General features: G+C 39.9%; 1 protein-coding gene across 1 annotated transcript; it reads left to right on the forward strand.

The window, feature by feature from the left end:
* The first annotated feature begins 2,745 nt into the window (after positions 1-2,745).
* Positions 2,746-15,032, forward strand: LOC149897371 (apoptosis-inducing factor 1, mitochondrial-like). Its single transcript, XM_090116606.1, has 9 exons — positions 2,746-3,154; positions 6,817-6,851; positions 8,771-8,947; positions 9,508-9,562; positions 10,643-11,308; positions 11,546-11,677; positions 11,858-12,243; positions 14,515-14,820; positions 14,889-15,032. Exons 1-9 carry the CDS (start codon positions 3,082-3,084, stop codon positions 14,958-14,960), a joined length of 1,902 nt encoding a protein of 633 aa, XP_089972732.1. The 5' UTR covers positions 2,746-3,081; the 3' UTR covers positions 14,961-15,032.
* Positions 15,033-15,586: the final 554 nt, after the last annotated feature.

Raw genomic sequence — 15,586 nt, forward strand, 5'->3', positions numbered from 1 at the left:
ACTCGTCGCGCTGCCGCTGGCCGACTCGGGACAAACATGTATGGAGTCGTCATACAGTTATAATATTGTTATACATTTATTCAATTGTTGATTTATTGGTTTTATTTTCTTGCTTATAAACAAATAATCTTCTTTCAAACAACTACTTAGACATTATTAATAATTATTATTATTTCGTAATGTTTACTTTATTACAAAATAATACAGGTTATAAATAATCTTTAAAATAACAAAAAATATTGTTACTCTGAAAAAATGAAATGGTACTCAATAACGCGGACTACTGAATTGATTTAGATAGAATTTGATGCTGACGTAGATATTACATCATGCCCAGAAATGAAAGGTACTATTTCTGAAAGAAGTTATAAACCCTAATTCTTCTCAGTCAAAGTCAAGAGTGGAAGATATCACTAATACAGTAAAACTGATGCGAAACTTTGGATGTTAATTTGTATATTTTTTTGTTAGTTGTTACTTAATCACGTCAAGACTACATTACCAATTTTGATAAAATATAGCTAATTGCCTGGATTTACACATAGGATACTTTTTATCCGAACTGAACACTTCTGTGGGATAAAACCACGATATAACCTAATTCCACGCGGGCAAAGCCGCGGTCGGAATTATATTTTTTTAAATAAAAAAATTGTTTAAAAAAAAACACAAAATATATTGACGCATGTATTTATTTTTTGCACTCTATTATAATTGTAATTATTCATTACAAATAATCAAAATAAAATAGCCAGAACAAAGTTAGGCCCTGGTAGGGTAGGTAGGCAGGTACAGCAATGTGAGACGAACACTGGCTTATTTATACCAATAATAATGTATTATAAACATTAAATTAAGTTTACTTTCTAACAACAAAAATACATAATATTAGCTAATGTGAAAGCGAATCTACCAATCATCCCACAAAAATGAAATGTGCACACAAATATTCATCCAAATCGGTTCATGTCATTAGGAGGAGTGACTGCAGCGCCATCTTCCGGGCCCAATTGTGTTTCCAGATCACCCAGGAACTCAATTTAATATACTTACACAAAATTTTTCGAAATGAAAACTCACATTACTATGTAAATATGAATATAAGCCTGTTTTATTACTAAGCAATTTCCCGCACAGGTGTAGTAAGTATAAATGAAATAAATATCAACATCAAATTCTTTATACAACATACTTATCTACCACCTTCTAAGAAATGTAATTCTTGAAATTATTTCGTATTTTTTTTAAATATAATACTACTCCAATGAGCTCCTGTTCCATATTATGTCCGCCATACTTCCACTAAGTTCACCATGATTTTTTATTTCTTTGCACTTTGTTGCTTTTTGCTAAAAATGGAATCATGCGATAAAACCAGTAGAATGTTGATAACATACATTTATGACTGAATAAAGGTACTTACGAAGGAGTGGGTTCACATTGTGAACAATCAGTGGGTTTATTTTCCTTCTGGATTCCGGATTTCTGAAAAGATTATCTATGCTATAAATGAAAAAATCTTACACATTCGTTATGTACTTAAAACAGGGGTACATATCAAACATCGTCTATAATACAATTATCATCAAATTTAAAATAAAACCAACTTACTTCATTAATTTGTTCCAATTGTAAGCATTCTTTTTCCTCCAACCTTTATGTTTCTTCTTCTTATTTTCTTTATTGTCCCCATTTGTCTCATTTTGTCTTATCGTGTTGTCACCCTTTTTTACGATTGCGCGAGCGACACAAGTTCCCCGTGTGACGGCCGTAGCGGGAATGACTCGTGCAGCGATCGGGGTAGGAAGGTACAGGGCGGCTCTCGCTATATTGGCTGGTCGCGCGCTAATTTCAAGTATTTCTTGTTTATTTCAAAACCATCGCATATTTCAAAATTCTAAATCGGTAGACGTATAGGTTGTATATTTTATAGTTAATATCCAAAAAGTCGTAACTTTACGTTTGTTATTTTGAAGATGCCAGAGATTATAAAAAAATAACAATGAGAACTTTGTATTTTTTTTCTATCGAGAAAATATCATGGAATCATGTTTCTAAAACGGTAGACGTATTGTGTTACTATTGAACTTTCTTGTCAAGAATTTTCATCACGACAACTTTAATAATATAAAAATTACGAAGGTTTAAAAAGGGCCGTAAATGTTAGAAAAATTAATTCATCACCTTAAAGTAGATTAGAGTCCAGCAACTATTTCGCTCTCACTTTATGTTTGAATAAACTCATTTAAATTGGAAGTACCCCTAGATAAAATAGCTAAAATTTTAACAAAACTAGGCCATGAAATCTTTTAAAGCCAAATTATCTTGATACAATTATTTTTTGTAGCACAGCACAGTCTAGTAATTATCAGTTAAAGTCTTAGGGCGTATTCAGAAAGAAAGCTTGAAACTTATAAGCGCTTATAAGCGCTTATCGGCGCTTATAAGCGCTGGTAACCCGCGCAGGAAAATATATGAACATGCGCTTATAAGCGCTGATCGGCGCCGACAAGTTCCAACAAGTTTCAACAAACTTGTTTCAAGCTTTCTTTCTGAATACGCCCTTAGGCCGTGTTTCCACCTGCAAGTAAACTCGCGGAAGTCTTGCATGAGTTACTTGCAATATCGTTTGCAATAAATGTCATGCGAGAAGTTCGCAGATCATACTATCGCAACTTATCGCGGAGGTGTTTACACACCAGATCTTGCGAGTGACGGGATAGGAATTACTGTCGCATATTTTTCTATTCTATTTTGTAAAATAATTTCGTCAAGATGGGCACGTGTAGCAGCTACATTAGTTAAAGTCAAGTTAAAGTTGAAACTTGACATGCGGATACGGAATATATTACGTACTCTGTGGTTATTTCAAAGTTGTCAATTGTCACTTGTCACTTGTCAGTATAGCAAGGCAGCATTTGCATGCATGAAAATTGAAAATCTATTACATTTTATTAATTCCGGTTTGAAAGAATATAATTATATTTAAAATGTTTATAAGATAAACCAAATAATTTAAGGAGACAGACTGTCGTTTAAGCACAAATGTTATGTTGTTTATGTTGAATAAGTAAGGCAACAATGTTAAGAGCGATATCATGTGTCTACATCGAGGGCCGGGCTCTTAGACGAAAAGATGTTTTTAAAGTATTCCGTAAGTATTTTTTGGCTCACTTAACGGATTGTTAAAACATAGTTTATTATATCCGTGAAACGAATAAGTAAAAAACACTGTTATTTACTAAAGGTAGTAAGTAATACAAATATTTTATACTTAAGTTTACCTTTAACCTTTATTTAAGAAAGAATTGATTGTATTTTTATTTTATATACGGGATCTGAGTGAGAATTAGCGTAGAATGTAGAATTTAAAAATAGTCCAATGTATTTGTTGGTATTTTTCATACTTATTACAATTAGGCTGACACTATTAGCACATTAAAGGGCTGATAGACGTACGAGTAAGTACGCGAACTTGTGGCTCGACGACCTTTTTCGCTCGTGTATCACCCCAAGTACGCATACTTAAAAGCCGTCGAGTAAGTTCGTTGACGATCAAACATGTTTGAAATTTTACTCGAAGCCCGCCATCACTCAAACAATTATGCAAGTCTTCCTTCTCTTCACGTATTAGCTACTTCACCAAATTTATGTGAGATAAACACTCTTGGGGTTTCTTTAGAGAACTGCCGCACGTATTATAGGTTTTTTGTGGGGGGGGAATGGGGGGGAGGAGGGGGGGACCCTCCCACCAAAAGGGGAAAGTTAGGAAACCAATAGTTTTGGAGAAAAATCAATTTTCCTATTCTAACCTCAAAATGTATGGAAGTGGTGTAACAAAAATTTTACGATACATAAATAAAATACAAACAAGTTGTGAAAACCTACGTAGTTTTTTTTATTTGAGTGGGAATCGCCCTAAAGTCGCTTCTGGCACTCGCCGGCCGCTGCCGCGGCACGCTCGCTTCGCTCGCTCGGCTCGTGCGGCAGTTCAAGAGTTAACCTAACACGCTCGTCGCTTCGCTCCTCGCTACCTATTTGAATACTAAAAGTAAAAGTTTAATAGTTTTTTAACCTACGTAGATTTTTTTAAGCTATTGCATAGCTTCTATCGCGAGTCTTGAGCGCGGGGACCGAATCCAGAAATTGCGTAACGAAAAACCTCACGCTCCCCACTCCGACGGGCACGGAGGTATGGCTTGAAAGCATGCTATGTAATAGCTTTGCCGCGGCAGTAACCGAGTGCCACACGTCTTTTTTGTTTGAGTGGGAATCGCCCTAAAGTCACTTCTGGCACTCGCCGGCCGCTGCCGCGGCACGCTCGCTTCGCTCACTCGGCTCGTGCGGCAGTTCAAGAGTTAACCTAACACGCTCGTCGCTTCGCTCCTCGCTACCTATTTGGATATTAGAAATAAAAGTTTAATAGTTTTTTAACCTACCTACGTAGATTTTTTTTTTGAGTAGGAATCGCCCTAAAGTCGCTTTTAGCACTCGCCGGCCGCAGCGTAGTCACAGTACAGTGAAATGGAACGTCTTGGTCCGCTTTTTTTGCACAACAAAACGGATAAATGCACTTTTTTCGCACAAAAAATTATTAACTTTAAAAATTAATAACTAAAAAACTACAAGTTTCCTAACGATAATATTTTGGAATTACAATCTTACATTACATAGCTAACTAAAAATATAAATATTTCCAACAAATTCGTGCGGCAGTTAACTAAAGCCAACCCACACTCTTTTTTGAAAGTCAGTTTTTCACCCACTTTTGCCGATTTCGTCTTCTGCTTTTAGTTTTATGGATATAATATAATATAATTCCTGAATAACACAAAATTCTCTCCGTTGATGACAAAGTGATGTCCGATATCGGTGACACGTGAGAAGCTACTGACCAAGCTCTACGTGTGTCACTGACGTCGAGCCGAGTAAGTACGCGAACTTTAAAACCGCGTTTTTAAAGTTCCTACGTCTATCAGCCCTTTTAGTTTCATTGCTATTGTATATAGGTTATTGTTGTGAAATAATGTGCAAATCTATATATTAATATAGTAAAGTTTTGTTTATTACTAGCTTTCCACCCGCAGCTTCGCCCGTGCAGGAAAAGAAAAACCCGCATAGTTCCCGATCCCGTGGGACTTCCGGGATAAAACCTATCCTATTTCCCACGATAAAAAGTAGCCTATGTCCTTTCTCGGGTATCAAAATATCTCTATACCAAATTTCATGCAAATTGGTTCAGTAGTTAAGGTGTGATTGAGTAACAGACAGACAGACAGAGTTACTTTCGCATTTATAATATTAGTATGGATGTTTTAACAAAGCATAAAATTTTGGCTGCTAAAATGATGAAATGTTATAATTTCATATTAATGTACTATTTTTAATAAACCTATACAGGTTGTCGCAGAATTATTGTAAAAAGTTCAAAAGAATATTGTTTTTCATATTTTACTGATTATGTCACAATACTAATAATTACCCCGACACATTTTTTTCCTATTTCATAAATTCCAAAATGTCTTTTTTACATTATTGTAGTCTTTATTAGAATTGTATAGCCATGACTGTACTATACCATGTACTTTAATATGAAATGAATGAAATATGTATACATAGTCACAATTGGCAACATTTCAAAATTTTAATCAAAACTAGATGTATAATAAATTATAAAAGTACCAATATTTTTTGCTCTTTGGAAACATTGAGGTGTTCATTCATCTTTTCGAGTTTAAAACCTGTCCAAGTTAATAATATTGAATTAAATTAAAAATTAAAACAGTGAATTTAGTAAAGGCACATAATAATATATATTCTAACATATACACTATACAGTAGAACCCGTTTAAGATCAACTACAACTCACTATACGCTCAACGCAATTTCTCGCATAATACGCCATTTTGAATCAGTTCCTGCAACTTTCATACATTCTTTAATGCTTAATACGATCATCATCCCGTTTAATACACCCTATTATTGCCTCTTACCTCTGCAACAGCGGCCGACTGACGGAACTGACGCGACATCTGCAGGGTTTTCCTGGATATTCTTCCATTGATGATAATGTAACACCATACAAAATTGAATCAGTTGAAGATCTTATTGAGAGTGTGAATAAGACTCAAGAAGGGGCTCAAAGTAATAATGATCAAGAAGAAGAGTCAACTCCGATTTTGCCACACGCCCAGGCATTTTCAGCAGTTAATGATTCTATGAATCAAAACCAAGACTAAAAATGTTGAATAACTTTGAAAATACATATTTTAATTGCCTATGCCTTAAAATCTTTCAGTGAAATTTAAATAAGTGTTTATTTTAAATAGTGTGATAGTAATACACAACATTTTATATGAGGTACATAATTTTTAAATGTAGTAGGTCCGTTTTTTATTTCCCGCATAATCGTCATAAACAGGTTTTACTATATTATATTATGATCTATGATGTTAGGACATTTTTTTTCGTTTTTAATTTATTTTTTCTTAAAATATACTTACTATAAAAAATAAATTATTTTCTATTGTCACAATGGCCAATGCAATAGCAAAATGAAGAAAAGATTTTTTTTGCAGTCTTATAAAAAATGAAATGTCAATTATTTGATGGTAAATGTAAAAAAATATGTTATGACGATTCAAAAGTGCATCTAGAACAAGTCTAAATGAATAAAGAAATGTTTGAGTTTGAGTTTTTATTAATAATGATTGCCAGCTGAACAAAACTAGGGATATCAGTTAAAATCTATTTTATTATGTTGTTTTTTTATTATGTATCAGGTTAAGTGAATTCACTTACAGTTGCATTTTGCAGGTATGTGTGCACATTCCAATGCAAAAGTAGAGCCAGTGAGTATATTTATATTAAATTTTTAAGATTTCACAATATGATATTGAGTATACTGTATAATATTTATATTAATATCAAACACATCAAAACAATTTATACAGGGTGTACCAAAAAGTAGTGATGAACGGAAGCTGAGAGGTAGAGGACCTAGAGGGCTATCCGAATCACCCCCATGTATGTTATGCGATTTTTCGTATTTTCGGAGTTATGACGTTTTTTTCAATTTTTCACCTATCGCCGAGTACGATGATATTTTCACTCATGCTGACGTCAATGATTGCGGAAGATGCTTGATTTTTTTTGTGTGCTAAGCTGAAAGATAGGCCAATTCAGTATGGTAACATTTACTATCGTTAGATCTTTGAATGGAATAAAAAAAAGAATTAAATGGCAAGAAAGATAAAATTACCCAGTATGTTCACCACTTCAAGGGCCCGTAAAAAAATAAAATCACATAAAAAAAGTTTTCCGTTTGACTTTTAAAAACTTGCTCTATCTACCAGATAGCTACCCTGAAAATTTCATTTTATTATTCAGAAGGCTTCAATCGAAAAATTTAAATCTAAATGTGGTAAGTGCAAAAATTGAATTAACATGATGATCATTAAAACCAATCAATAGGTGTTTAATTACCAGAAATTTTTAAAATAACCCCGCTGTTGCTCAATGCAAGTGCGACATCACCGTAAAAAGTTGTCTTTTAAATGTCTGAATGCCCTTTTATCATTTTTAATGGTTTCTTCTGCTACTATGAATTTCCGGGTTATTTCGTCCAAATTGTGGCATTCTCTCAAGTAGCCGAGGTCTTTTTAGTATTCCCATTGAAACAAATCAATGGGGTTTAGGTCGAGGGACCGTGGAGGCCAGGCTTTAAGGCAGGCGTCACCGGCGCATGCGCAGGCTGCAACGACCAATCCATCTTTCAGGGTATCTTTGCCCTTTAGCCTGGCCTGCACGGTCCCCGGACATAAACCCTATTGATTTTTTTTCCGTGGGGATACTAAAAAGACGAGAGACTGCCACAATTTGGACGAAATAACCCGGAAATTCATAGTAGCAGAAGAAACCATTAAAAATGATAAAATGGCATTCAGACATTTAAAAGACAACTTTTTACGGTGATGTCGCACTTGCATTGAGCAACAGCGGGGTTATTTTAAAAATTTCTGGTAATTAAACACCTATTTATTGGTTTTAATGATCATCATGTTAATTCAATTTTTGCACTTACCACATTTAGATTTAAATTTTTCGATTGAAGCCTTCTGAATAATAAAATGAAATTTTCAGGGTAGCTATCTGGTAGATAGAGCAAGTTTTTAAAAGTCAAACGGAAAACTTTTTTTATGTGATTTTATTTTTTTACGGGCCCTTGAAGTGGTGAACATACTGGGTAATTTTATCTTTCTTGCCATTTAATTCTTTTTTTTATTCCATTCAAAGATCTAACGATAGTAAATGTTACCATACTGAATTGGCCTATCTTTCAGCTTAGCACACAAAAAAAAATCAAGCATCTTCCGCAATCATTGACGTCAGCATGAGTGAAAATATCATCGTACTCGGCGATAGGTGAAAAATTGAAAAAAACGTCATAACTCCGAAAATACGAAAAATCGCATAACATACATGGGGGTGATTCGGATAGCCCTCTAGGTCCTCTACCTCTCAGCTTCCGTTCATCACTACTTTTTGGTACACCCTGTATTTTACACCCAACTGACATAAATATCATCTAAATAAAATATAATATCTTGTTCCAAGCATACACGGAAGTTGAAAAAATATAGAACGGTAAAGATTTAAAATTACTATATTTTTATTTATTTATTTGTAATTATTCAAGTCTCCGACATTTATTTTTAGGTTTAATTATTAAACAATCAATTTTATTTATCGAATAAATAATATGTTTTAGACTGTGTTAAGTCAAGATGCAGGCCATCACAAGAACAACCTGGAAGAGCCAAGTGCGTCGTCCGCCCCGGCCGGGCCCCCGCCGCCCCCTCCCCCTCCCCCGCCGCCGCCGCCGCCGCGCTCCCGCCGCGCTCTCACTTTGATAACGGCACTTACTTTTACGGCGTCACTCGGAGGGGTAAGACTTTAGACGGCTATTATGATTGTGAAATTTTACTAAAGACAGAGAATTCTTTATACATATATACCTATGTCATAGTCAAACCCCGATGCTCGGGCTCTCGTAGTTTGGACTGGTCAATCCTCAGGTCTGAGTACCTGAACCAGGACATAATGAGTCATTATACTCCAGTCAGTCAAGACAATCAATTCACAATAATTCCAAAAGTTTTCAAACTTCGGTCAAGTGAACGGTACATTGGGACGACAATAAATCTCATTTTGCAACCTTGTCCGCAGTCCGGAACATTGTTAAAATTGCAATTAAATTATTTTTTGCTGTATGGTCGTGAAAAAAATTCCAAAAGTTCTGCAAACTTGGGGAAGTTTTCGATATAATATAAGAAGGCTCTATGACTTCAGACATTTTTGGAGATTCAGATCGTTTGTTACAAAAGTAACATTACCGATTTTGTATTGATATTTAAAGTTTATCAATATGTGATAAAATAAGAGAGAATTTAAACTACATATAACTAATATTAATTATAGTATAAATAATTAATGTAATATTTTTAGGTATACCTATATCGTAGAATGGCACAAGATGATGAAGTGACTGACAAGAAAGCAGGTTAGTGCACACTGAATAATATAAACTCGCGATTCGAAAACGGGCGTTTACAACTACATACTTTTTTATACAGGCCGTACACATGCTAACGCGCGTTTTAATCAAAAACCGCGTTGAACGCTTGTCATCTGAACGTACCCAACAACGTTTCATTTGGTAGACTGTGTTAAGTCAAGATGCAGGCCTTAATTATTGTTAAGCGGATGATTATAATGATACAAAACGTTTGGGAAGTGTATCATTTGCCAACCATTTCACTAGGCCACACAACTGTTAATGACGTTTTGTCGGAACGAAACAGTTCGTTTTTGTAAAAGGAAACAGGTTAAGCGGCCAAACCCGATTTCAGGACAAACTAGTTTTGCCTATGTTGAGAAATTATACGGATTACCTCCAACGTCGTATAAACAACGTCTGAGACCCTAGGCACGATTCGTACGAATGCGCCACGATTCTAAGGAAAGCGGCATTTTATAGTATATATTCGATAGCTATATAAATCAAAAGTTACGTTCGTTTTTTAAAACTTCCGTCAAAAACTTTTCCCTCCCTTGTTTTTGATCTGCTTTTCGACTTTAAATAGGTTCATCCATAGTGAAAAAGAAGTAAACTTGCAATGTATTTTAAGACTTAAACCTTTATTTTTAAATTGCAGCTACAAACATAAAAATCAATAAATAGGTACGTTTCGGTTGGCACCTAGAAGCAAAATGAGTGCTTGAAGCGCAATACGGGCGGGCGAAGAGCGGCACCGGGCGAAACTGGGGAATTCCTGCATGTACAAGTCCCGATATATTCGCTCAATTATTTTTGACTTGCAAAATTAGTTTAGACTAGGCCAAACTAGTTTATCCTGGGTGTGTGCATAATTATTATTTTAGCATAAACTAGTATGGCCTAGCCTAAACTTATTTATCCTATTGGTCTTAGGATGAACTAGTCTGGATTAGGCTATATACCAGCTCACCCGATCGTGTATAGAACTAGTTTAGTATCGACTCGTGTGGAGTTACCACCACTGAACTTACTTACGATATCCGGATCGATTTAATTGTATAAAAAATTCTAATTTTATTTTAGAAGGTAGCCAGGAGAGCGAAAAGGTAGAAGAGGAGGAACCGTACCCGGCTTCGGAGGCGGATCTGCCGGAGCGCGTGCAGTACCTGCTGGTCGGCGGCGGCACGGCGTCGTTCGCGGCCATGCGCGCCATCCGCAGCGCGCGGCCCGACGCCAGCGTGCTCATCGTGTCGGAGGAGCGCGCGCTGCCCTACATGCGGCCGCCGCTCAGCAAGGAGCTGTGGCGCGAGCCCGATCTGGCGCGCCGCGCCGCCGACCCCGCCGCGCTCACCTTCCGCCAGTGGAACGGGCGCCGGCGCAGCGTGGCCTACGAGCCGGCCGCCTTCTACGCGCCCGTGGAGCGCCTGCGGGCCGGCGCGGGCGGCGCGGCGGTGGCGCGCGGCTGGCGCGTGCTGCGCGTGGACCCCGCGCGGCGCGAGGCCGAGCTGGCGGCGGGCGGGCGGCGCGCGCGCGTGGCCTTCGAGCAGTGCCTGCTGGCGCCGGGCGTGCGCGCGCGGCGGCTGCCCGCGCTGGCGCCGGCGGCGGCGGCGGGCCGCGCGCTGGCCGTGCGCGACCTGGCGGACGTGGCGCGGCTGGCGCGCGCGCTGGAGGAGCCCGGCGTGCGCACCGTGGCCGTGGTGGGCGCCGGCCTGCTGGGCGCCGAGCTCTCCGCCGCGCTGGCGGACCGACGTGCGTGCGCCTTCACTCTATTCTTTGCTATTTCGCTCTGACGTCCCGAAATTTCTAATCCGTTTCGTATCGGGGTCTAACGATTGACTAAAAAAGTTAATAAGAAATATTGCTCAAATGTTATCAATAAACCTGACGTTTTTCCAATTTATTAATGCACTCGTAACCCGTAACGAAGTATTTTTAAACAAATCGATCGTCATAATGAGTGATCACTAAAACTGTACCGTCGGGCAGTGCGCGAGAGCGGCGCGCGCGTGGTGGCGCTGTACCGCGAGGCGGCGCCGCTGGCCGCGCTGCTGCCGCCCTACCTCGCCGCGCACGCCGCGCGCACGCTGGCCGCGCTCGGCGTCACGCTGCTGCCGCACTGTACGTACCCCTCCCCCCGGCAAGGGCGTTAACGGTTTTATTTATTTGAATTCAGATTATGCATCCATATTTTGATAGCAAAATTGTTAAAGCGAAAGTCGTTATCGAATAGTGAATAATATTATTGATAATTCACAATCCGCCTTTACGAGCTCACCGCGATGGCATTAATGACCGCAGCGGAGGTGGTGGGCTGCAGCGTGGGCGCGGCGGGCGTGCGGCTGCAGCTGGCCGCGGGCGGCGCGCTGGACGCGCAGCTGGTGGTGGAGTGCGTGGGCGCGGCGCCCGACGAGCGCCTGGCGCGCGCCTCGCGCCTGGAGACGCACCCCGCGCTGGGCGGGCTGCTGGTCAACGCCGAGCTGCAGGCGCGCGCCGGCGTGTGGGCGGCGGGCGACGCGGCCTGCTTCCACGACGAGCTGCTGGGGCGCCGCCGCGTGGAGCACCACGACCACGCCGTGGCGTCGGGCCGCCTGGCCGGCGAGAACATGGCGGGCCTGCGGGCGCCGCGCGCCTACTCGCACCAGAGCATGTTCTGGAGCGACCTCGGCCCGAGCCTCGGCTACGAGGTGCGTCCCCCGCCGCCCGTTTTTCGGTAGATATGCGCAAAACGAAATAGATACCTATAAGTACGTTATTAGTAGGTACAATCCTGATAAGGCCCTGCGCAGACGACAGACTATCCGTGACGCACTTTTTAGTCTGTGAAAATAGAACCTATGAAATTATATGCAGTAACGCACACGACGCGCAAAAAGTCCGGCGCACAAAAAATCCGTGTAATTCGGGCAGACCGCACCGCGCCGCTCCGCACAAAAGTGTGTGAAAAGAATTGAACGTTTGCTTCAACGCGCGCTTACGCAGACGGCGCACACTTTACACGATTTGGCCATGCGCAGACGACAGACTATCAGTGACGCACTTTTTAGTCTGTGAAAATAGAACCTATGAAATTATATGCAGTAACGCACACGACGCGCAAAAAGTCCGGCGCACAAAAAATCCGTGTAATTCGGGCAGACCGCACCGCGCCGCTCCGCACAAAAGTGTGTGAAAAGAATTGAACGTTTGCTTCAACGCGCGCTAACGCAGACGGCGCACACTTTTCACGATTTCCATAGCGTCTACGTCCCACACTTTTCACGATTTCCATAGCGTCTACGTCCCTACAGCTCTGCCGACAAAATGATCGAAGATGTGCGTCGTGTGCGTTGAGTCTGTGAAAAATCCGCGACCGACTTTTTGCGCGCCATGCAGACTTTTTGTGCGCCGCAGACTCGATCGCACAAAAAGTGTGCCGTCTGCGCAGGGCCTTTCCATAGCGTCTACGTCCCTACAGCTCTGCCGACAAAATGATCGAAGATGTGCGTCGTGTGCGTTGAGTCTGTGAAAAATCCGCGACCGACTTTTTGCGCGCCATGCAGACTTTTTGAGCGCCGCAGACTCGATCGCACAAAAAGTGTGCCGTCTGCGCAGGGCCTAAGTATGTTAGTATATTCAAGCTAGTGAGTCATAGATTAAGCGATGTCACCGACCGTTAAAGAGGCGACACTTTGTAAATATACTGCCTATTACTTATCAATAAAAAACAATCAATGTAACAAAAAAAATATAATTATTCTTTTAACAAAAATTATTAATAAACTTATAAATTTATAACTTTTCAATTAAAATCAATCAATGAAACAAAAAAAAAAAACTTGTACGTAGGTGATTGATTTTCATTTTACATGATTTAACTTTTTTCAATTAATATTCACAGTTCATTATTTTCTAAATGTGTAAAATTATTATTTTCCACTATAAAAATTTTCGTCATCTAATATTACTACTTATCTAAACTTCTTTCATACCCAATGCCATGTCTTCAATTTTTAGTCTGACAAATGACTCAAAATGGCGCCCGCCAAAAATTTTGATCGAACCAAGTTTTAAAAATGATTGAAATCCCAGAAGGAAAAAATATTTCAGAAAGATTGTATTAATTGTATCTGTTGAATTAAAATCAAAGCTATGTATATGTTGTTTTCATTATTTTCTAATCAGATTGTACAGCCCAATGCGAATGCATAACTTAGTTACTTAAATGTTATAATATACAATTAAGAACATCCAAAAATAAAGTGTCCACGTTAATAATATTTAGCAGTGCAATATCTGTAATTATATACATATTTATGAATAAATAATTACATCTGTAGGTCTACCATGAGTTTACGCACACGATACTCGCTAGCGATTGTAGTAAGCGGTTTGTATGAAATTTGGTACAGCGCCCCCTAGTGTGCCGTATTAGAACTAAAAAGCCTACCATGAGGTGCATTATAGTATACTACAGTAGATAACGTATAGTAAACTATACTACACTCGCTGTAGTAACCATACAATTTTTGCACCATGAGTTCTAATTTTGACATATGTCATAGTTTATAACTATTCGATGATAGATACGTCATTCACGGAAAATAATCTCGTGAACTATTCACGTTTACTATTGTAGTTACGTCAGACGATTTAACTATGTCAACTCATGGTAGGGGTACAGATTTAATAATCGCAATTACATATTTTGAATGTACATAATATGAATAAATGATTACATCATAATATTATTAATAATCACAATTATTTCCCATTTGTTGCAACCCTAGCGTATTTTCGTGTGGCAGCGTAAAGTCCCTACGCTGGCGGCGGCATCGCGCGACATCAAAGGCGTTTCCTTACTGTAGGAAATAATATTGTAATACTGTGATATATTACTATGTCCTCACGTGTAATTGCTTTGATTAATTTGGTTAATCAAATAATAAATATTTAAATAAAATACAATTTTCTTTCAGGCTATAGGAATAATAGATTCGAGTTTAGAAACGGTCGGGGTGTTCTGCGAGGACGCGGTGAGCGACGCTAGCTCGGCGGCGCAGGCGGCGGGGGCGCCGGGCGCGGACGGGGCGCCGGGCGGGGCGCCGGGCGGGGCGCCGGGCGGGGCGCCGGGCGGGGCGCCGGGCGGGGCGCCGGGCGGGGCGCCGGGCGACGAGGCGGGCGGCAAGCGCTACGAGCGCGGCGTGGTGTTCTACCTGCGCGAGCGGCGCGTGGTGGGCGTGCTGCTGTGGAACCTGTTCAACCGGATGCACGTCGCGAGACAGGTGCGCGCCGCTCCCGCTCCTTCCGCCTCGCCGCTGCGCCGCTTTTATGTTCTGCTTTCCGTTCCCAGGTCCTGGCGCAAGGCGAGTTCGACGATCTGTTCGAAGTGGCGAAACTGTTCTCTCTTCACGAAGACGATTGAACCCGCGACGGCATTTATTTATACGTGTACATAGTATTACATAGATACGTTTAATAAAATTATTTAAAATTATATTTTCGTTTGATTGCCCACTTCTTACGTTCACCCTGCCCGCTCGTCGGAATTCCGCGAGGGCTTGTTTTTGGCTTTAATCTTTAATCCGAGCCTTTGGAGGCGTAGGTTTTATTTTATTTTCGTCAGAGCCTCCATGACTATGCCGTTTTTATCCTTGACTAGCTTACCGCCCGCGGCTTCGCCCGCTTTGTCTAAAACCTAATAAATTATATAAAAAACGTTAAAATTGCAATTAAATAATTTTTTTTTGCTGTAAGTATGATCGTGGAAAAAATTCCAAAAGTTCTGCAAACTTGGGAATGTTTTCGGTATAATATTTCATATTACGTATTTAATTTGCAACCAATCTAAGTGTACGGAACTTATGGATTTTTCCTGACTTATAGAAATTTTTGCGGCAAAGAGAAATTTTCCTCACGTATAGAAATTTTCGTGGCTTATAAACATTTTTCTGGCATATAAGTACAAATTTTCCTTATCTATATAATTTTTCCTGACTTGTAGAAATTTTCCCGGCTTATGGATTTTTCCTGGCGTACAGAAATTTTCCT

Source organism: Colias eurytheme, chromosome 26, assembly GCF_061535395.1.
Source record: "Colias eurytheme isolate Ceu_HAF_F1 chromosome 26, ilColEury1 Martin Lab GWU primary, whole genome shotgun sequence".
Taxonomy (NCBI): domain Eukaryota; kingdom Metazoa; phylum Arthropoda; class Insecta; order Lepidoptera; family Pieridae; genus Colias; species Colias eurytheme.

Excerpts from the sequence above, each read along its gene's own strand:
- LOC149897371 (XM_090116606.1), top strand. The coding sequence starts at position 3,082 with ATGTTAAGAGCGATATCATGTGTCTACATCGAGGGCCGGGCTCTTAGA. Across the intron at positions 3,155-6,816 it reads AGATGTTTTTAAAGTATTCC|GTATGTGTGCACATTCCAAT; the intron begins GTAAGTATTTTT and ends TGCATTTTGCAG. Across the intron at positions 9,563-10,642 it reads AGTGACTGACAAGAAAGCAG|AAGGTAGCCAGGAGAGCGAA; the intron begins GTTAGTGCACAC and ends ATTTTATTTTAG.